Consider the following 22782-nt stretch of genomic DNA (forward strand, 5'->3'; position numbering starts at 1 on the left):
AGAGAGGGAATTTGAAATTTTTAAGCACACTTCATAAAGAAGGTGCATAACAGTCTATGAGTGAAGATGCGGACGGTCCCTTTGCAAACAAAATGCACAAAATATTTTTTGGGGGGAAAGTATACAGCATTCCGATGAATAGATATAAGATTTATTTCCACGCATTCATTTAGTCGAAAAGTAAGTGTAGTTTATTTCGCAGCGTTGGGATCGGACTTCCCTAACCCTCCACCCTCCAGGCTCTCCCGCCCCCATCCAAACGCATCCAGGCTCCATCCGTCACCACCACCACCGACGAGGGAGGGATCACCGGGATCAGGGATCACTTTATCCGCCGCGTCCGTGTCAAGCCAAAAGGCGTGATTGATTTGAATAACGAGCTGCCGTCGAACGGGGACATCGCCAAGAGGACGTTTTGCTTGTACTGGGTACCCGGGAGGACGGCATGGGGGGACACGAGGCGTTTGTGCTCTTACTTGCGGCGACCTTGACGCTCTCATCTGAGGTGAGTAGAAGCAGCAGCACCGTCACCACCGTCATCATCCACCAGGCTGTAGCCGAGTGTCAGTGCTCCTTACCCAGCTTGCTCGTCGGCAGGCCACGGTGCCTTTCTCGTGACGAAATGCATATGACGTGGGAGAAATAACGGCGGCCTCGTTGCTGCTCAAAATAACATTTAACGAGGCCCTCGCGACATTTAATCCACTTTAAGGTTGCGCGTGATTGTGAACATAGTTGTGTGTGGAGATTGGGCAACTACTGTTGTTGAGCACACTGCTTTAGCGCGCACGATTAGCATCTGATAAGCTAGCAGTGCTATCAAGGCCTAAAGCCTAACTCCGCTGAAATTGTTTCTTAAAAATACGACTTTCTGTTTAATAATGCGTCGCCATGTGGAATAAAGTCGCAAATTGGGTCATTTTGGCCCTCCAATTTGTACTTGAGTTTAAATGGCCCACTAGCTTTACGTAAGAATGACGATTATGACGCTAATGCTTGTTAGCATGTTGGGCTAATTGTTGCGCTCAGGCAAAGGCCACAAATCGCGTAGACAAAAGCAGAATAAAAGCCTCTAGAAGTGGGAATAACTCGCCCCGCCACACGAAGTCTGTAAATATCACGTATTTTATTTTATTTTATTATTTTTTTGGGGCACTTTCAAACACCTGTCAGAAGCCATTTAAGACAGACAAAACGCCGTGCAGTTATGACACAAGCAAGATGGCGCCTGCTGCTTGCGCTTGCGACTGTTTGGCTTCAACTCAGGAAATCAAACACACGACTGCGGTCCTTTAGAAAACATCCGAACGGACCCTAAACTACATTGTTCACATAATATGCAACACTTACTACTTTGTTTGAAAATATTATGATATGAATCTATTTTGTTTAAGGGCAAATTTGTAATGCAACCTTCTGAGAACCATGACAAAACCTGCAAAAACAGGTCAAAGGTTCCATTCAAAGGTTTTAATTTTACAATCTGCCTATTCATTGGTGTTATAGTTTGTTACACCACCTGGCACAAAAAGGTGGAAAAGGTGCAGGATACAGAACCCACAATATAGACACATTATTTTAATATTATGTCGAGTTGTTCAGGATGCACAGGTCAGAGGGAAAGAACCTCTTAGCAGAACGAGAGGTTGAGAATTGAATAGAACTTTGCAAAAAGGCTGTCAGCAGGATGCACTGCAGGTTCGATACTTAAGGCCTGGCACGGTGTGTGTCATTGAGTTACTTTCACATTTTCTGCCATCCACCCGCAATAGGAATGAAAGTCGAAAAGTGACTAAAATGACAAATGTTACATATTCTGTCCTTTATGCATTCAGTATCTCTCCAGGATTATGATTAAAGCAATAATTTGACTTCAATGCATAGTATTCCAGAGCAATTTTTGTCTTTGCATTTTAATCACTGTACTGCACAATAGGGATGCTGCCAATTGTATGACATTTCCTTTCCATTGACGAAGGGGGAAACTAATAATCAGTTATCCATGTTCTATAGCGGTTGTCCTTATTAGGGTGGGGTATAGATGGCAATATATTTTATTTTTAAAAGCTTCCAGTGTATTTAAAAAAAAAAAAAAAAAAAGTGAGAATCTCTGATTGCTTGCCTTTGTTGTATTGACAATATTTCTGGCTGGACTTGTACCATCGCATGCGCAACTTCCTTCGCTGTTTGTTCCTCTTTAGACAGCAAATTAGTTCTGCCTGAATCAACAGCGCCTCTGCTAGTCGTGCACTACCTCCTAATGCTTCAAGACATGATTAATCAATGACACACAATCAACTGAATTGTTAATGATTAAGTAATCAATTATGGCGCCCTTCCCCCCTGCGTGATGTTCTGTGCATAGGAAGCTGAATAGTCTTCTCCTTGATGTTTCTCCAGGTGCCTGCTGATGACGCGGTGAGTTTGCTGACTGAACCGCAGGTGGCCATGTTCTGCGGCAAGCTCAACATGCACATCAATGTGCAGAGTGGCAATTGGGAGCCAGACCCATCTGGCTCCAAGAGCTGCATCGGCACCAAGGAGGGCATCCTGAATTACTGCCAAGAGGTAGGATGGAGTGGCAAGACTGTAAGCGGTTATGAAGGCAGCAAATGTTGTAAGAATAGGATGTTTTGTCCAGGTGTATCCAGAACTCCAGATCACTAATGTCGTGGAGGCCAACCAGCCCGTCAGCATCCAAAACTGGTGTAAAAAAGGCCGCAAGCAGTGCCGCAGTCACAATCACATTGTGGTGCCCTACCGCTGCTTGGGTATGCACCCTCAATGCTGCCAGTGCGTGCAAATGAGTGTGTGAGCCAAACATTACATTTATTTTACAAAAAAATTGCTTTTTCAGTCGGGGAGTTTGTGAGCGATGCCCTTCTGGTTCCTGACAAGTGTAAGTTCTTCCACAAGGAGTATATGGACCAGTGTGAGAGCTATCTGCACTGGCACACTGTCGCCCAAGAGGTGCGTCACTGTTTCGGCCCCCTGTGGTGAATCTCATGCTCCGTTTTTTTTTTTAAATTTTATTACCCCCCCCCCCCGGGTCCTCTGTTACGGCTCTGCTTACTAATGATTAATTCTCACTGTGCCAAGTCACAACGTTTCATTTTTACCATCCCTCAGTTCTGCGGCGACCGCGCCGCCAATCTCTTTGACTACGGGCCGCTGATGCCGTGCGGCATTGACCTTTACCGAGGGGTGGAGTTTGTGTGCTGCCCGATCGAGGCCGTGCAGGAGTCCGATAGCGAGGAATCGGACGTCTGGTGGGGCGGAGCTGAGCCTGACAACAATGATAACAGGTACCCCTCTTTTTTCAAGAGTGTCCATGAAGTCTCTTTACAATTTCATAAATGTATTACAAAAGCAAACCAATAGATGAATTGGTGGAAATTATTACAAAATGAGGAATAGTTATAAATAGATTTTTGTTTGTTTGTTTGCTGTATGGATACAGCACTACAGTTCGAGAGCAAATTTGATTGACATATCTCATCAATTGCTTTTTAAATAAGATATTTCAATTTTAAAGAGATTTTGTAGACACCCTGTATATCATCTGCGCAATGCCCAAAAAACCCGAGCACCGTTCCTCACCAGCATGGCGCAGCAGACGGACACTGAACCTCCTGCCGCCGAGGAGGAGGAGGATGAGGAAGACGACGGCCAGGCTGACACTTTTGAACGGGACGAGAATGACGATGAAGAAGTTGAGGAAGAGGAGGACGAGGAAGACGACGACGACGTGACCAACGAGCGGGAAAGCGACGAGCGCAATGCTAACGTCGCCATGACAACCACCACCACCACCACCGAATCCATCGAGGAAGTCGTCCGAGGTAACATATAAAGAGTTATTTTGTTTTTATTCATGTTTTTGTTCATATATGATTCTTATTTTCGACATTGCTTTGTTTACTTTTTGTTTCTGTGTCGCCGCTTCTGTGCGTACGCGCCTCAGCCGCTTGTTGGGCACGCGCCGAGTCGGGCCCGTGTCACGACGTGCTGGCGCGCTGGTACTTCGTGCCTGAAAAGGCCCGCTGCGCCCCCTTCCTGTTCGGGGGCTGCGGGGGCAACAGGAATAACTTTGATTCCGAGGAATACTGCCTAGCTGTCTGCAGCAGCTCGTGTAAGTTCCTGGACGAGAAAGAGGCCGAAACCGGGGTTGTCGTCAGCTCTCTTCAAGCCTGACTGCTCTGACTCTCGCGCTTTAGTACTCACATTTTTCCTTTCAGTCTTGACCAATCTGAGGACTGGCAGGGGCAATCAATTTGTAAAACATTTCATAGGTTCAAATGATTATTTAGCATTATATATTCTTAAAAATGTATTGACTGCACTGTACTTCACGAGATACTCATTCTTACAAAAATATTGTAGTTATTCTTTTATAGATATAGATTTACTAGAGTATTAGTGGTTTACTCATTTTCTATTTTATGAAATCATCTTTTTCACAACAGACTGATCTTTTAATTTTGTAATATTTTACATTTAGTTTTTATTTGGGTTTTTTTCTGGGTTACGTCAGTAGTCATAAAAGTAATCTAGGCTGAAGATTTCATAACAATGATAAACCCAAACCCACGCTAATCATAAACAAATTTTTAAAAAAAGAAAATAAAAAAACATTCTCCTTGGCAAAGGTGAAAACTGTAGGAGAGTTGGAGCTCCCTTTTTGTTAATCTGTTAATCACCTGCAGGTCACGCGGGGGCTCATCTCATTTGTCTTATTGTCTTCTAAGCGGTCAGTCACACTAACCGATCCTTAACTCCAGCATGTGAACCAGCGAGCGCTGCAAAGCTGGAACATACTGCTGCACGTGTTTGCATGTCTCGCTGGAGCTATGCCTCCACTTAGGATGGAGTTGACCATGAGTGACCATGTCACGCCTCAACCAGCTGACTATGTGTGTTTGTTGGGCGGGGGGCGCAGGGGTATGTTTAGTGTGATGTTAGTGAAGCAGCTTTTGTCTTCATCATGACTCGGCGCTTCTCGTCTTATCTCCGAGCTCCCACATCAAACATAAACACATTTTGCCCCGGGACGTTCATCTCCCTTCATTCCATAATGACCTGTGTTTTCTTGTGTGCCGGTGTGTGTACAACTTCCCTTGTGTCTAACCGCCTGCATTTCCTCGAATAGTGGCCTCCTCTAATAGGCACATGCTTCAGTTAATCAAAGAAACGAACACCTCATCTCAAATGGATGTATCCCTTTTTCTCTTCAGGAAGAAAGTAAGCTGTAATAAACTACTACAGTGTAGGAGGTTTCCACCATGTTAGGTGTATCTATGTAGCAGTGCAGAAACGTAACAGGGAATCAATACATCCTCTTCAGACTCAACTGCATTTTCGATATGAACAGAAATTGCTGCTCCATTCCCCTTGTAATATGGAAGTAACAATTCACATTCGACCAATCAGCGGGCTCAAGCGTGTGTAGCTCCACCCATACCAGCATTGTGAAAATCAAGGCCTCCTCCAAAATAAATGCCTTACATCCATTTTTTCTCCCATTACCGGTCAGCACCAATAGGTATTTGTGGAAAATCTTCATAAAAAATATATACAGTATGTGTCGCCCGTCGGTCGAGTGTACATGGTTCAAATTTGGTCGCCAATGACGGCCACTTAGAAATGGCTGCTGCAAACCAAAATGGTGGACCTCCTGTGTCTTTTGAGACCTGACTTCTTTAACATTTTTTATGAGTCTACTCATAATAGGCATGTTTAGCAAATTTCATAATGCTAAGGGGGCAAATTTCCCCCCGAAGTTCTGGGGGTGCGTCAAGCCAAATTTTGGGGATCACCTCATGTAAAATTTCAACAGGATGAGTACACCTGAAACATTTGGAGCATTTTTGCATTTTGGGAAAGCCCTCAAAATGTTGATTGAATTCAGTATTAGAAGTAGAAATGAAATGAAGCAATTTGAACCAAGAGGGCACTTGATACACTGAACTAATCATGATTTAAAAAAAAAAAAAAAAAAATGAATGCCTCGCCTCAAAGAAATGCCTGGTCCTCTGCAGTTGAGTAAAAATAAAATAAAAAAACAAAAAAAGCAACCTCTCGCCACTAAGGAAATACGGTGTATGTTTTTAACACTAGTTGTTTTAAATGTATGTTCACTGTGCGTCTTCTAACACTAACATTGCCTGTGTTCTAGAAGCATGAGGATCAGTGCTTCTGTTCTTTCAACTTTTCAGTCAACTTTCTTTTATGTCCTTCTCCTGTGTGTCATATTTGAGCTCTCCTGTCAATCTCCTTCCTCCTCCTGCTAGTACCCACCACGGCGCCCAGCCCTCCGGATGCCATCGACCAATACCTCGAATCGCCCGGCGACGACAACGAGCACGGCGACTTTCAGAGGGCGAAGGAAAGCCTGGAGGCCAAGCACAGGGAAAAGCTGTCCCAGGTGTGCGATGTGATGCTTTGACTCTGTTGGCCTGTTGTGCAATGCGTGTGCATGGAATGATGGCTCTTGATCCTCAGGTGATGAAGGAATGGGAGGAGGCTGAGAGGAAGGCCAAGAACCTCCCACGTGCCGAGAAGAAAGCCGTCATTCAGGTAATGGTGCAATGCGGTGCAATTATTTGAAAGCCATTTTGATTCAGTAGCAGGGTTTTTCCTGGCTCAAATTGGGGCAGGGCTGGTATCATTCGCACATGTTCGTATGCGATGCCCCACACTTTTTCTATGAATTATATACATGGATTTTTTTATACATTTTCTTAAATCACATATTATAGCAAAATATAAAATTAAAATTACAGGAACCCTCTATGATCGTAAAGGTCCTGTATTTTGGCTATTTAGACCTCCATAGAGTGACTCTCTAACATGGGCTTAGTATAAAAGTGTCAGTTTCATTTGGAAAAAAAAAACATCTTGATTTTGTCGTACGAGTGTCCAGAAAAGGCCTCTCTGGCTGACCCAGTTTTGTATCCGGCCGCCCATATTTGGCTAAGACCGCCCCCTTTCCTCTGACTGGTTGCCTCTGTGTAGAAGACCCAATTGTGAGAGGACACGTTTGTTATGATGACAGCCCGAGCTCAGGAGTGGAGAGGTAGGCAGGGGTCTTCGCTAGTGACGAAGGAAGATGAGCTCGAGAAGTTCAAATGTCCTTATTTCAGACCTCTTGACAGAAGAATGTCTGGAACTCAGGAATGCGAGGATGATTGTAATTCATATTTGACATGTTTACTGCTGCACCATAGAGACAATATTACATTCAAAATTTTAGAAAAAGTATTTTTGTTAAAATATGGGCCCTATAAATTAAATATGTTAAAAGTTCAAGTATATACCATTAAAGGGGTAATGAAAGGCACAACATTTTGGGGTATTCTCATTAATACTGCGTTTGTGGAATAAGAATTAAACAGATAAATCCATCAGTTTACATTCGGATAGTCATCTTCTTTGACAGCCAAATAAGTGCAGTGCTGCTCAAATATGAGTTTTCACGATTTTAGAACATGAGGCGGCATGATTGTTTCACAACTGCCAAAAAACAAACTTGCAGTAAGGCATTAGAAGACCTTGTGATGATCTGTACAGCAAGTGAAAAAAAGATTCTTTTGGTACCGCTCTGTCGCGAGATTCCGAGAATGATGTGCCTGCATGCTTCTGCAAACGCAGCGTTTCCAGGAGAAGGTGGAGGCCCTGGAGGAGGAAGCCGCCGGGGAGAGGCAGCAGCTGGTGGAAACCCACATGGCCCGCGTAGAGGCTCTGCTCAACAGCCGCCGACGCGTGGCTCTGGAAAACTACCTCGGCGCACTGCAGGCCAACCCTCCACGGGTACACGGCAGAAACATGTGCCCAAACACAATTGTTGTCTGTTCATGTGTACTACAACGCTGCAAACTGCAATGTCAATAATAAACATGACGGGCTCTGTTTTGGATCACATTCAACAAGACATTTGGGTTTTTAAAATGCATCCTGTGGGGTAGTAATGCCATTTAAAATGTTCCTTCGCCAGCCCCGCCAGGTGCTGAGTCTGCTGAAGAAGTACATTCGGGCCGAGCAGAAGGACCGCCAGCACACAGTCAAACATTACGAGCACGTCCGAACTGTCGACCCGAAGAAGGCGCCGCAGATTCGGCCTCAGGTACGCCACCTGACGCTCTCTTGCCGAGTAAACGTCACGACGAGAGTATTTTAAAATAATCGGAGATGAGTAGAGTTGCCAAAAAAAAAAAATGGACTCAAGTTAGAGTACGCTTACTTTAGAATAATATGACTCGAGTAAAAGTAAAAAGTAGTTCTAAATAATTAAGCGTGAAAAAACTGCTCAAGTACTAAATAACTGGTGAGTAACCTCTTTTTTTAGATCAGGAACATCAGCTACACAAAAGTATAAAATAGGAATGTGCAACAATATACACTTTTCACTCAGACAATAATATAGTAAGTCTTGATTTAGGGGAAAAACACATAAATTAAGGCATATTCAGCCACAATAAATGGTCTTTATTTGTTTACATTCGGGCGGCACGGTGATCGACTGGTTAGCACATCTGCCTCACAGTTCTGAGGACCGGGGTTCAAATCCCGGCCCCGCCTGTGTGGAGTTTGGATGTTCTCCCCGTGGCTGCGTGGGTTTTCTCCGGCCACTCCGGTTTCCTCCCACATTCCAAAAACATGCATGAATTGGAGACTCTAAATTGCCCGTAGGTGTGGGTGTGAGTGCGAATGGTTGTTCGTTTCTGTGTGCCCGGCGATTGGCTGGCGACCGGTTCAGGGCGTAGCCCGCCTCTCGCCCGAAGATTGCTGGGAGGAAGGCTCCAGCACGCCCGCGACCCCTTTGAGGAGAAGTGGAACGGAAAATGAATGAATGAATGTTTACATTCGTGATGTGGCACAATAAGCTCACCAGGCAGAAATTACAGCTGTACATAGAAAAGCGCATTTTCTCACGTTCGAAGTGGAGTTCTTGTAAGCTGAAATTGAGCCATTTTTAGGCAGAAGCGGACGACTGCACCGCGAAACAAAACTACTCGAGTAAAAGTAAAAAGTATGTGCATTAAAACTACTCTGACAAGTACAATATATCCAAAAACTTGCTGAAGTAAATATAATGGAGTAAATGTAGCTCGTTACGACCCAACTCTGAAAATAATAAGGCCTGAAATTCAGTGAGCTCTTCGTGTCGCTGTCCTGCAGGTTTTGACACACTTGCGTGTGATCGACGAGAGGATGAACCAGTCGCTTGGTTTGCTTTACAAGGTGCCCAACGTGGCCAACGAGATCCACAGCCAAGTCTGTAAGTCTCCGAGACGACCTTTCTTGAGCATTAGTGTCAATTGGAACTTGTCAGAACAACAAATGTAATGGTGGCCTAAGCGTTTTGGTATTGACTTTGTCTTTTGTTCCGCTAGCCGTCATCGTGCAGCGAGTTCAGTCCGAGCTTTCTCAGCAAGTGTCCTCCCTGCAGAGTGACAACAGAGTGAGTCAGGTTGCACCCGCTCCCCCGCACTTGCTGAATAAATGCGGGACCGCGCCATCATCTGACTCGGCACACATTAACAGACGGTAACAGGTTTTTGTCTCCGTAACCAGGTGGACGGCAGGATGAGCTACGGCAACGACGCCCTCATGCCCGACCAGGCGTACAGCTCGGCTCCGATGGAACCCGGCCTCGACGGGCTGGGCTTTATCCACCCCGAGAGCTTCAACCAGCCCAACACTGAGAACCACGGTAACACATACGCTTACTGTATTTACTTCCACTGACTATTTCTTGAAGTACGATCCAATGACTGATGTACGGAGAAGGCACCAAGATTTGAGAAACGCCTCAAATATCTTCCATTTCTTCACAGTTGAGCCTGTTGATGCCCGCCCACTTCCAGATAGAGGATTACCCACACGGCCTGGTATGTGCTTACAATCACAGGCTGGAGACAATGCTGCCTTTACAAAGATCCTAATGCTCCTCACTTTTGATTGATTTGACAGGCAGAGAGCAAATCATTTAACAATTGTCCAACACCATGCATTCCTTGACACTTCCGTGCTTTAATTTAAAAAAAAAAAAGAAAGTCCTCTTGAAAATGATGTCAAAGTCCCGCATACAGGTGCATCTCAATAAATTAGAAATCGGGAAAATTGGATCTCAATAGTACAGTTGAAAAAGTGAAAGTGATATGACATGGATTCACTACACAAAGAATGAAAGATGTCGATTATATTTTGATGATTTTAGCTTACAGCTAAAGGAAGCCGAATATTCACCATCTCAAGAAATTAGACTAGTCGCGGTGCCTTGAGATACGAGTGACCTGATTTACAAATCATTCAAGATACAAGCCGTCTTATCTACAGTATATATTCTTAATCCTCTGTGAAGAACAACTAAAAATACTGCTTGTGCTTAGAAGCCAAGAGAGGAGCTGAGTCTCGAGTACTGTATGTCTGTATTATACTGCCCCCAGGTGGCCGAGACCTGCACTTACATACACAGAATGAGCAGCACATTGTTCACTTGAAGGAGAAAGTGTGACAAAAACTAATTTCATTTTAGTAAGTCATTACTGTATGTTTTTATAAAGTATAATACTATAAAGTGCTTTGTAGTTTTTCTTATTCAAAAAACAAAACATTATAATCTGTTTGAAGTTACAAGCGTGGTCAAGGAACAAATTAAACCTATCTCAAGGCACCACTGTAAATGAATTCTAAATAGAATTAATAAAATGACGAATTTTCTATTAAAAGGAAAAGTTTGCCATACTTTACATAGTTTTGCTTCTTTTATTTATTGTTGTATTCTGCCTCATCGAAGGAAGACGTGGCACATCTGTCCATTTTAAGAAATCTAATGTGGTTCTTGAGCACAAATGTAAAATATTAGGAACATCTCTCAATATGGTACAGTGCATATTCGTCTTTTATGAAGGGTGAATTTTTTTGTCATATGTTTTTACAATGTGGATTCATGTTTTCTCCTCCCCCCCCAAGTGTCTGCCCTGAAGCCAGAAGAGATGCCCCAAGTGCGTATGGAGACAGAGGAGAGGCAAAGTACTGGCTACGAAGTCCACCATCAAAAACTGGTAATGTAAACCACCCAGATTGGAGCATCATTGGCTTGTTCTGCACATACGGTGGTGCGCTGCCATATTGCCGTCCATCATTCGCACACCGGTGTCGCGACAGCCAAATCCGGCTTGGAGAATTGTGAGCAAAGGGCCATCCCGCTGGCCGTCGTGGCTGCCCACGGCGCACCGTCGCAGGCCTCGAGGGCTGAAATGTGGCCGCAATGCCACAGAAGCCACAGTCAGAGTTTCATGAAATAAATTCACAAATGCCAACCTCGGGGCACACTCATAACAATGTGGACAGGAACAAATGCAACTAAAGAGTAACATTAGCTTGATTTTCTACAACTACAGGATTGTAGTTAAAATGCAAAGAAGTCTGGGAAGCCGCAGGATCTGCTGGCCCTAGTTACAATGGTATTTTGCGCAGCCTCTTATCACTTATTGACATTGAGTTGCATGTTTGGAATTATTTAATACAATAAATAATTGGGCACTACTTTGCGGAGTTCATGTAATGATTACTATAGTGTTTTTCTATACATTTTATGCTTGCAATTTGTTCATGTTCAAATAACTTTAAAATGTGTTTTAAGTATAAATGTTTTGAACGTGTATGGGAGGAGAAAATAAGTCTTTGTTAATCACTGTACACATTTTCAATGACAGGTCTTTTTCGCCGAGGACGTAGGCTCAAACAAAGGCGCCATCATCGGGCTGATGGTGGGAGGCGTCGTCATAGCGACCATCATCGTCATCACCCTGGTGATGCTGAGGAAGAAGCAATACACTTCCATCCACCACGGCGTCATCGAGGTAAATGGCTGCCTCCGCATTGACCGACGTCACGTACTACTGTAAGACTAAGACTGTAATTGAATGCGAATCAACAAGAGAGCGTGCCATTGCACTCACGGCAGACAACGAGGCACTCTGAAGTGGCCACGCCAGCAGACTATCAGAAGCGAAGGCACATTTTTGAGGTGTAGGCATAGCTAGCTACCTGACCGCATGTCACAGGTTTGCCTGATAACCGCTGATGTGATCGAAGGGGCGCCTCCAGAGTGCGTCACGCAAACCCATTTTCACTACCTATCAAAAATCAGGAAAACTAAAGCGCTGGAAAACAGTTTAACGCTATCCTGTAGCTCCACAGTTGAGTAATACACAGTTCTCACGCTTTGTATGTTTTCATTAATTATCTTCAAACATGTATAATGTCTTTAGAAACAAATCTCTGAATTCACTTTTCTGGGTAGTTAAATTATTTTAATTAAAAGTTGAATACCTACTCTAATAAATGCTTTGTTCTTTCAGCAGTGAACGAAACCCACCCCTGTCCATGTGCTTTTTTCTTTTAATTGTACATTTTTTTGGGGGGGGTCAATAATAGCTACTGTAATAGATGCGTTGTACTCTCTGCATTTGAGATGATACTCGTGTGTATTTGAAGAGTTTGTTGTTGTGTTCAGGTGGATGCGGCGGTGACACCTGAGGAGCGTCACCTGGCCAAGATGCAGCAGAATGGCTACGAGAATCCCACCTACAAGTTCTTTGAGCAGATCCACAACTAATAAGACCCCCTTTCGCTCCTCCCCGAGGTTCTGTTCCAGTCTGCGCTCCCATTTGACATAAACAAACAAAAAAAGGATCGTGCTCATTTTAAAGAGAGGAAATTTGTGTTTGGGCCAAAGGAAGCAGACATGGAACAAAACCTAGTTAACCCCGTCAATTGCACAAAGTAACACTAACGGAGTGAGACAAGGGTACCCTGTGTCACCAGCACATTTCAACCAATCACACGACACCCCTTTGCAGTGTTTGTACGCAAAGAAATTGTTGACTGACTATAGCTATACAGTACATACATACACATATATATATATATATACACATATATATATATATATATATATATATATATATATATATATATATATATATGAATATTATTATCATCGCAGCACTGTGCTACTCAGCTATTTAAACTATCCAGCGCAAAACATTTCAAGTTTGTTTAAAACGTCAAAAGAATATTTTAATTTTTGTGTGTAATATATGAAGGAGATTAGCTGTACGTCTATGTAGTGCATGGCCATATTGAGTCCAACTGGGTCTGACTTTTAGATATTTTAGCGGGATTGTACATTTCTGGTGTCTTCTTTGTGATCTTGTGCAAAATGAAGATGATGATAAAAAAAAAATATTCAGAATGCTTTAAACATTTTTTAAGTTCATCTCCATGCTTCACTGTTGTTAGCTGCATGGGCAAAAATCAAACAACAACAAAAAAGAATCAAATACTATATGTAATATATGAAGTGTAATAGTATCCGAAAGGAAGATGATTGTGTTACTATTTTGGGTTTTATGCACTCTAGCTTTGTCATTTTGGGGAATGTCTTATCACCAAGTACAGTGGAACCTCCCACGTGGAACGACGTTTGTGGGCATGAAAACGATGAAAAGGATTAACTGCACATGTGTTTGCTTTGTTTTTACCTTTTTTTGTGTGAAGGACAGTAGTGATAGCAAAGAGGAAAAGTGGAGGTAAGGGACTGGCTGTTCAGTACAATATGAGGAATAGAATTCCTTCAATATCAGTTAATACACTACACTCCTTTGCTCCATGACTCAGATGAAGGAAACTATTTAACTTTTTTGGTTGTTACCTTCTCTTATATTGTACTACAAGTTTGATCCTGAAGCAGATTAATTCGTGTTACATTATGTCCAATGGGGAAATGGCTTTGTACTTAGAACAGCTCAGAAGTCAACCAGTGTGATTGCATTTCTACTCAGGAGGTTCCACAGTATGAGCTCTCAATGCAGACTTTTCAGTTCAAAGTCAGATTGGACCTTTCGACGGATCCACTGGAGTGGAACTGGAGGCTAATATCCAAATCATTCCTGTTGAATCATTCCGTTATTGATTGTAAAATTGATGTTTGGGCAAAATAGGCCCGTTTTTCTATGTTCCCTACAGCTTTAATAGTGACAGATTAGTATTGGGGATATTGAGTTCCACCCCCCCAAAACGCCACCCCTTCATGATACCAACTTGGTTTGTTTTTTTTTCCATTGCAGCCGTGTCTCGTCTGTCATGTGGTAGATCTGTTGAGTCATCACCTCCCCTCCCCTCCCTAACATTAACATATCCCAACACAGACATGTGAACTGAAGCTCTTGTTCAGGTGAATGTTTAAAAATGTTTTGTAGTTACATGAACCATTTGCTTAAGTTTCTACTGCCACCATACCATGAATAAAATTTTTAATGTACATAAACGATTGCTTTTGTCGCCGTCTCTGCCTTTTCTTTAACCTACGGGCTGTAGAGGATACACAAATGCTCATAATAGTCAACATTTATTTTGATCATTGCATCATCCAGCCATTTTCTATAGCGCTTGTCCTCATCAGTGTCACGGGTGAGCTGGAGCTTATCCTAGCTGACTCTGGGCGAGAGGCAGGGTACAACCTGGACTGGTCGCCAGGCAATGGCAGCGCATGCCAACACAATCGTTTACACTCACAACGGACAATTAAGTCTTCACTGAAGCTAACATGCATGTTTTGGGAATGAAAGAAGCAGCCCTACAAAACCCACATGAGATTTGAACCCTTGAACCTCAGGACTGTGAGGGAAACGTGCCAACCATAAGTACACCGTGCTGCATTGTTACATCACCCATCCATCCATTTTTTGCAATGCTTGTCCTCAATGTTGGAGCCTATCCCAGCTGATTTATGGCCAACAGGGAGAAGTACACCCAAGAGTGGCTGCCAGTCAATCACTGGGCACATTTAGACAAAAAGTGTTCAGGCTCACTTTCACATTTGTAGACAATTTAAAGTCTGCAATGAACCTAACATGCATGTTTTGGGATTATTGGAAGGAGAAAGCCCATGACGAGAAATTTAAATCCTGAACCGCGATCAGAACTGTGAGGAAGATGTGCATCATATTTTCATGAATGTTTTAGGTGGCCTTAACCAGAACTCAAATGGCCGCTGTTCAATGAAATGAGTGAATGAAAACAGCTGAGAAAAAAAAAACTTTGCCACTTTATTCCCCCTGTGGACAAAAACGTGTGGTCCAAAAACACTGGGAACATAGACTAAAATAAAAATACAAAAAGGGTCTTCTATAAAAGGAAAAATATGAAAATACACGTGCCGTGGCGCGGCTATCAAAAAACATGAATTGCGGATGTATATATACAAAGGCCGTCGCTACAGACAAGGAAGACATTATTTCAGTCACATTCAAAGCGTTCACTTGTTGCCATGTCTCATTTGTACCTCCTCTGTGGTGGTTTGAAAAAATGCTGAAACAAGGTGTTCATCCACGCCGCTGCGTCAGCAAGGTTCATCGGAGAGTTAATGAGTTAAGGCCTCCCTTCTCCTCTTCCTCCTTCATCTTCAGTTGTCCTTGTCCAATGTGGTGGCCAACGTCACCGTGGTGATCGGCTGCCCAATGCCGTGCATCTGCACCCGCGACATCTTCTTCTGCTCGCACTCGGCCACCAGGCTGTTGAGCTCGGCGGCGCTGTAGCCGATCAGGGTCCGCAGGTCGCACACGAACTTGTACACGAAGCGCTTGCCCTGCACCTTGCTGATCATGTCGCCATCGTAGTAATACCTGCGAGGAGGAGCACTGGCTGAAGATGTAAACTGCTATGTTTGCTTCTCCGGTATGTCGCTAGGTAGTTTTTGTGCTACGTTTTTCTCAAAATACGTTCTGTAATTTCGAATTTGATGTTCTGATGTTTGACAAGAAGGCACTTTGAGTAAAAATTTAATTACAATTTTATCTGCTCGACTCATTCATTAGCTGTCATTCTGCTTGTCACTTGTGATAAAAAAAAAAAAAAAAAGTAGCTGTCATTCTGCTTAAAAAAAAAAAAAAATAGTTTTATGCGTGTCTTGTTTTGAAGTTTGACATTACATCAGTGGTTGATTTCATTTTATATTTGTGTGACAGGCCATGTAATTTTTTTTATTTTATTTTCTTTTCTTTACGCCTGACAGGTGTCTTTAAATGGCAAGTAGTTTTACATTATTTTCAGGGATGCACCGATATCGATACCAGTACCAATACTGTACGTCTGTACTCGTAACAATCGCTTCGATACTACGACACCCAATATACCCTTTACCACTCTGTCCTTCCTGCGCTTGCGGTGTGCAGTTTGGCAGATAGCGAAAAGTTCTCAAAAGTGTCAATGTGTACTTGTTTCAACCTGTTATCGACACTCCCGGTTGAAGTAAAAAAAAAAAAAATTATTAAAAAAAAAAAATATATATATATATACACACACACACATATACACACAAAATAAAGAATTATGTGCTTGCTTGTACTTGTATGTTTGACCGTTTGCTGAAAGTGCATGGGTGACTGTTACATCAAGCACGCAACATACAGTAAGCAGTGTTGCATGTCAGCAAATGCACAGAAGTACAATCGTACCTGAGTGCTCGGCTGAGTTTCTCGTAGTTCATGGTGGGCTTGTTCTTGCGCTGGCCCCACTTTTGTGCTACGAGCTCGGGCTGGTTGAGCTTGAACTCGCCCTCCTCGCCCACCCAGGAGATGCAGTCCCTTGCGTCTTTGTCCGTCAGCAGCTCCAGCAGGAACTGCCACAGCTGGATCTGACCGTTGTTGCCTGTCACCACAGGAGTTATATCTCATTCAGTGTATTTGCTTCATGACTGCCCAAAACAGTGAAGCGCCTGACTCCTTTTTACACTTGTATGACGATTCAGAAAGCGTCTGTCTTTACTTCAATAAACACTACGCCAGTCGTGTTTCAGGAACTAAAGCCAGAGGCTGGCTGAGTAGCAGTAGCAGTTGTAATTTGATAAAATTGTAATTTTATGAAGCTTGTGTGCAGTGAGCCTACCCGTGCGGTTCCCGGGCGAGCTGCGCTCTTCTCCCGAGATGCGGGGCGCTCGGGGTCCCCGGTTCTGTTTCAACACCTTAATGGCCGTGGGCGTGCTGACTTGAGCCGGGATTATCTGCACAGCTGGAGAGGCACGGACAGGATTGTACACTCGTCAGAACAGAACAGCAGTGGCATTATCTTGTTATTTGGTTTTAGGCAAAGTCTGGGTTTACGCTGATCAATGGTCACTGTGGCGTCCCCTCCGGACGGGTCCTGGCTTGCCAAAACATCTGAAATTCCAAATATTAAATCAGGATTAAATCGGAACAAAATAAACGGACTCGTTGAAAACCGATTTACATTTGCGTAGGAGCTCGAGGTGGCTCCAGAGGATTTCTCCATTGGGCACTTTCTGGAGGAACTCTTCTTGGCTGAACGCGCAGAGATTTCGACCGGGGATGTGAATGCTCCCGATTTCCATCTCGTCAATGTTGAATTCCTTCATCACCCACACGGCCCAGTGGATCGCCTGGTCGGCCGTCCACAGGACAGGGTCTAAAAAGAGAGAGAGAAAAAACAACAACCACGTTGCATATTTATGCCACAATATTTTTAAATTTGAGAGAACCTAGTAACGAACACCTCACTAAGCATTACAATTGCAGGTGGTGCCTCTTGGTGGCGGTATGGCTCCTGCTGAATCAACATAGCATCTGTGAAGCTGAGATTCGTGTGGGATTCTACAGACTAAGTGTCACTATATTCGGCATTGAGCGTTCCGGAGTAAAACGCTGCTTTAGGGTGAATGATACTCGCTTGCGGTGAAAAGGAATTTTGTGTGTTAGAATACGCTTAAACAGTCAAACAAGAGCGCGCTGCATGGATTTTTGAGGAAAATTAATAAAAATACAGCAACTGGAAAACAGATTTGGACATCAAATATTCAAAGAGGAAGGTCAAAAAGAAAATGTGCATCATACAATTGGTGATAATTGATTACTTTGATTTTTAAAAAATTAGCCCATTTAATTTTGTTGGCCTCAGACATAGTTACTCAGATATTCCTATTCAAATGATTGAATTTGTTTTAACATTGTTTACCGTTTTAGCGATGTCATCATTTATTTGTGGTAACAAATTATGAAAAACATGATTACAATAATTACAAATAGATACCTACTACTAACAGCTTATGCTTAATACATGCCTGGTAATTGCTGCACAGGAGTAAATAAACACCCATTGCCACTATCTGTGGATATATTGTATATACTGTCTGGATTATAAATAATATCAAATAAAATATCAAATATTTTGCTCTGCATATTTTGAAGACAAAGGTTTCCAGTTTAATGTTACCGGCTTTGTTTCACACTTTGCTATGAGGGAGGAATCTACTGCTTTTTGGGCATAATTATTTGGCTTTGGCGGAGGTTTACATTCTCCCGAGTCCCACGCGTACATTTTCCTCACCATATGGTATGCCGAGTCGGACTTGCTCCTTGCGATACCCTTCCAGCGCAGCAGCCCAGCGCGTCACCTGCTCCGAGGTCTCGTCGGACAGCCCGGACCGCTCCACGGCGATGAGCTGGCCCTCCTCCACCAGCGAGCCTTCGTCCCCCGCCGCGTCCGGGTCGATCACCACCTCCACCGTCTCCACGGGCTTCACGATCTCCAAGATGTTCAACTTCTCCTCGCCTGGACGAGTGCGAAAATGTACAACGGAGACTTCAGCTTTTGGTGCCGTGAGACTTTTGAGGATCACGGTCCAATCCTCACCTGGTTTGGTGACAAGCTGCAGGCTGAGCTGCACCGTGCCATCTGTTTTGACGCCTTGATCGAAGAGGCTGTGATCGGGGTGCAACTACAAACAAGACCACACCAGATGAGCAAGTCCACAGCAGAACTTTACAAATATCAGATTTTAGATTTTAATCTTTATTTTCCCCCTTTGCCTATAGAAAATACATTCAAAACAATATCTGCTATTTGCCCCACCCCCAGGATTTGCTTTATTTCGTTTAATACAAAACAAGCTTTGAAACATTTGTTGTTATTAATTTGTTTTCCCAGCACATACCTCGGGTCAACATTTTCCAACAAGTTGGTAAATCACCACTTTTGCAAATTATAAATGGGCACCATTGTCTGGCAATGTTCTGCGCCATTGACGCCGTGATTGCCTTCCACCAGGCTCCTTTACTGTCATATAGAAAAACAATAAGCGAATGATTCTGCTCACATCCGGTTTTTGGTGGGAATTAAAGTCACTAGTCGCTTTTTTGAAAAATAGTCGCTGAAGGGGCTGGAAAAGTCGCTAACTCAGCATATTAGCACCACTCTGTTCACAGTCAAGACAATGCTGAGTGGGCATCAAAAGGCTTAACTCATGGCCTGCCTGCTTTTTACAATGTGATCATAACAAATTCAGCATTAGGTAACAAACACAAATGAATTTTGGCAAGCAGATGCAACTTGATAGTTAAAGCAGTGTCACATAACAGATTGGGTTCATCTTTCCAATGTAACACACAATTTGGAGGCAAAGTAGCATAACATAAATCTATCGTCTCTGAGGGGTTTTTTCTACAACAGCAACGAAAGCATCCTATTAAAAATCAATGATTCAATATGTGGCATTACCTGAATGTCCTGTAAGCATATTTCATATGAATCCAGTGAGATTTGGAGGCGAGGCTCCAACAGCTTCTTCAAATTGCCGACCGGCTCGTTTATGTCAATGTCTTGCTGGATCAGATCCGACGCCATGATGGTCTGTTCCTCCATGCTAAAGGCGAGACAAAACGGGATAGTCTAACTGTGACGTGACTACAAGAGCCAAAAATTATGGAATAGAAATTTCGAGCGTCCTCACCCCTCCTCCAAGCACGCCTGTTTTTCCCGTTCGTCAATCTCGATCTCTATCATGTCGTCTGCTCCACCCTTGGACATTGTCTCTTTGAAAAGAGAGGTGAGCTGCAGGAAAGTGAATGTTGAAGGGATTTATTTAATAAACCACACATTTTTCCACATAGGCATTTGTAATTTATATGAGTGGGGATTGGTGCTTTAGTTTTCAACTATAGTTCATTTTAATCCTTTTATTTTAGTCCCATCCTTTTAACATGTTCACTGCCATTGACGGCTTTAGAAGTCAAATATCCATGTTAACTGAGAGGGCTGGCAGTGAACGCCATTTCGACCTGTGTAAAGGCTGTGCTCTTAGTGTAAGAGCAGTTTTATTTTAATAGCATCACACACCATACAACACAATTAACATGCATCTTTTATGAGACGATGACGCCGTAGTTCTCCCGTGAACATGCGCTAACACGGCCAACAGCAGCAACAATAAGAAAGGTGGATCACTTTGTTGGATGTTCTTTACCTTGGCAGTGACCTAGGATTTTGTTCCGAAGAAGTTGAACCTCGCCCTCGGTCCACATAAATGTCTCTTTTCTTGCTTGCTTCGCATTCCCTGTCATTGTTGTATGTTTATATTCGACAATCTTATTTGTTATTCTCTCTTTTTTGTGACTTCCTGTGGCAGCTATACAGTGCCACTTCAGGAAACTTAAAAAACAAAAAAGAAATAGATTGGCTCCATTTCCACGTGGACATGGCCTGCGATTGTTTAAATCTGAACATTGCTGCCGAATTTTTTTTATTTTTATTTTTTTTAAATCAAATAATTTGATAGATTTTTTTCATTTACGCGACGGTACAGAAAAGGACAGGGACATTACAACAAGTTATCTCTCAGATGTGTGGAGTTTTGTCACAGGTGAAAATAATATATCCATTAAAATGAAGGTGCATTTGAGCTCGAGTACCACTTCCCTACCCAAACAACTCACTCAATCACATACATTTACACCACAAATAACAAATTAGACAGAACAAGACAACCAAATGTCTGAAGGTATTGACAAGTAGAAAAATAATATACCAGTGACAGAAAAAGAAACATATTAAAAAACAAGGAGAGAGGATGTTAATAACGTGTCCAGTTTAGTAAGGCTGCACACACTTGTGCAACCAAATTAGTATATTTATTACTGTTTTAATTCCTCTCTCGAAAAGATTTCTTTTATTGATATGTACAGGTTATAGGTCACAATTATGGTGGAAAATCTTTCAGTGATTTCTCTTCATCTCATTTACAAAAACCTGGCATTTGAACAGGGGTGTGTAGACTTGTTTAATCCAATGCATTAAGTAGTTTACGCGTCCATACTGCGATGTTTACGAATAGGAAATACATCTGTCGAACGATAATCATGGTCAACCACTTTGATCGAAGGACTTAAAAGTATTTATTGTTGTATGGAGGTTATGAATAGAAAAGTATCCATAATATGATATTAAAGTAGGCGCAAGTGGTATTTGTAGTGTGCTGGTAATGTTATAAATGGGTGAAGTATGTGTAATATGAGGTAGTGTTTACAAGTACAGAGGCCCTGTCAGCCTCCATTACGACTACAGTCGTGTGTCGCATGGGACCGTCGACTGCTAACGGCTAACGTTAGCACACTCGAGGGGCGAGGCTCTGCCGTCTTAAGGCCAAACGTTCGGCCAACGTACACAAAAAAAAAAGTGACCCCCGTAAAATGTTGCACGTACACGTTGCGAGGGTGTAGATAAATGCGCCACGAAGTATACGTCAGGCCGAGCAAGTTGCTCGGTGACGCCGAGAGTGACCAAAGTTACCGACACAAATTGCCGAAGCAGCCGTGTCGGTGTCGGCGTCGGCGCGGCCAGCCCCTCGTTACACAACCGTAAGCAGAACAAACGCTTGCGATATCCCTCAACGCACGCGGGGCTTCGTGTTTTTCAAAAATATGGGCGTTGGGTCGCACTTGGTCGCTGAATGGGGAAAAGTTTGAGAAACGGAAATAGAATAAACGGAAACAAAACAGCATAGGGCAAATGGAAAGGAGCCGGAAATCCTGGCAAAGGTTTTCTGCGTTTAGACTTCCGAGATCAGCCGCCTCGGCAGCACACGCGTTCCAGAGTCTCTCCACCAAGTCCGCGGAGAGACTAAAACTCTCCGAATCATCTTTTCCGATACACTCGCTTTGACGCTAACGGCGGACAGGCGGCGGTGAGGGGATGGAACGACGCCATTTATCGTTTGACGACGTGTATTACGCACTCCCGTCTTTGCAGCGGGCGGGCGGGCTCGGCTAACAGCGCTAGCGACGCGGCTAACTTCCGCCTGGAAAAGTCGTTCACCGATTTACCGGCTTGTATATGTTCACGACGCTCACGCAGCTTCTTCGGCGTTCGTAGCAGCACGAGACGGGTTTCCCTTTCGAGGCAGTAAAGGGCAGGCGGCCTCCAAGCTATGCTAACGACGGCTAGCTAAAACAGCGGGAACACACAGAGCGCAGCGAAAAAAAAATGGACGTGATTCCACTGCGTTTAGGGACGACTCGGAGTGTTTTCAGAAACGAGCATACCTCTTAAACGTGGAGCCCCAAGCTGAAAATGTTGACGTGTGAGCAATTCGGGGCCGATAAGGATGTCTGTATTCTCTCAGCCGAGGCGAACTTTTTGGCTCAACTACTACAACACAGAAAAACACACAAGCCAGAGGAGGGCGGGGACTAAATGGCACGACTCTAAACTCGAAAACTGTCCTTGTCAAACTTTTTACTCCCAAGTGCCAACTCTTAAAAAAAGAAAAAAAAATACTTGGTTCTCCAAGTACCACCATAGTGGTCAACATTCAAATGCACTTACATAAATGTTAATTCAAACCTGTAAGCCACTGTAACGTTATATGTGCGACGGTTTGAGCAGTAAAACCGCTTTAATATATTAAAAAAAAGATATATAACT

General features: G+C 43.3%; 2 protein-coding genes across 4 annotated transcripts; one reads left to right on the forward strand and one right to left on the reverse strand.

Moving 5' to 3' along the window:
• The first annotated feature begins 251 nt into the window (after positions 1-251).
• Positions 252-14338, forward strand: LOC133410412 (amyloid-beta A4 protein-like). Of its 2 annotated transcripts, XM_061691567.1 has the most exons (18): positions 252-505; positions 2401-2568; positions 2642-2771; positions 2858-2970; positions 3130-3305; positions 3604-3842; positions 3965-4132; positions 6291-6424; positions 6502-6576; positions 7651-7809; positions 7994-8122; positions 9178-9277; positions 9393-9460; positions 9574-9712; positions 9837-9890; positions 10975-11066; positions 11721-11867; positions 12524-14338. In XM_061691567.1, exons 1-18 carry the CDS (start codon positions 446-448, stop codon positions 12623-12625), a joined length of 2253 nt encoding a protein of 750 aa, XP_061547551.1. In that variant the 5' UTR covers positions 252-445; the 3' UTR covers positions 12626-14338. The 2 variants fall into 2 exon arrangements, with proteins under 2 accessions (XP_061547551.1, XP_061547553.1); XM_061691569.1 differs by lacking the exon at positions 3965-4132.
• A 762-nt stretch (positions 14339-15100) lies between these two features.
• On the reverse strand, positions 15101-22551 carry gabpa (GA binding protein transcription factor subunit alpha). 2 transcript variants are annotated; one of them, XM_061692610.1, is made up of 10 exons: positions 22401-22551; positions 19814-19914; positions 19582-19726; positions 18718-18802; positions 18412-18636; positions 17299-17493; positions 17172-17228; positions 16957-17079; positions 16527-16719; positions 15101-15695 (listed from the first exon to the last, which is right to left on the reverse strand). In XM_061692610.1, exons 2-10 carry the CDS (start codon positions 19888-19890, stop codon positions 15476-15478), a joined length of 1320 nt encoding a protein of 439 aa, XP_061548594.1. In that variant the 5' UTR covers positions 19891-19914; positions 22401-22551; the 3' UTR covers positions 15101-15475. The 2 variants fall into 2 exon arrangements, with proteins under 2 accessions (XP_061548594.1, XP_061548595.1); XM_061692611.1 differs by lacking the exon at positions 22401-22551 and adding an exon at positions 20327-22274.
• Between the last annotated feature and the right edge of the window lie 231 nt (positions 22552-22782).

The sequence above is a fragment of the Phycodurus eques genome, chromosome 12 (assembly GCF_024500275.1).
Source record: "Phycodurus eques isolate BA_2022a chromosome 12, UOR_Pequ_1.1, whole genome shotgun sequence".
Lineage (NCBI taxonomy): Eukaryota > Metazoa > Chordata > Actinopteri > Syngnathiformes > Syngnathidae > Phycodurus > Phycodurus eques.

Excerpts from the sequence above, each read along its gene's own strand:
- LOC133410412 (XM_061691567.1), top strand. The coding sequence starts at position 446 with ATGGGGGGACACGAGGCGTTTGTGCTCTTACTTGCGGCGACCTTGACG. Across the intron at positions 9,278-9,392 it reads CGAGATCCACAGCCAAGTCT|CCGTCATCGTGCAGCGAGTT; the intron begins GTAAGTCTCCGA and ends TTGTTCCGCTAG. Across the intron at positions 11,868-12,523 it reads TCCACCACGGCGTCATCGAG|GTGGATGCGGCGGTGACACC; the intron begins GTAAATGGCTGC and ends TGTTGTGTTCAG.
- gabpa (XM_061692610.1), bottom strand. The coding sequence starts at position 19,890 with ATGTCCAAGGGTGGAGCAGACGACATGATAGAGATCGAGATTGACGAA. Across the intron at positions 17,494-18,411 it reads CCGACTCGGCATACCATATG|ACCCTGTCCTGTGGACGGCC; the intron begins GTGAGGAAAATG and ends CTCTCTTTTTAG. Across the intron at positions 15,696-16,526 it reads AAACTCAGCCGAGCACTCAG|GTATTACTACGATGGCGACA; the intron begins GTACGATTGTAC and ends TCCTCCTCGCAG.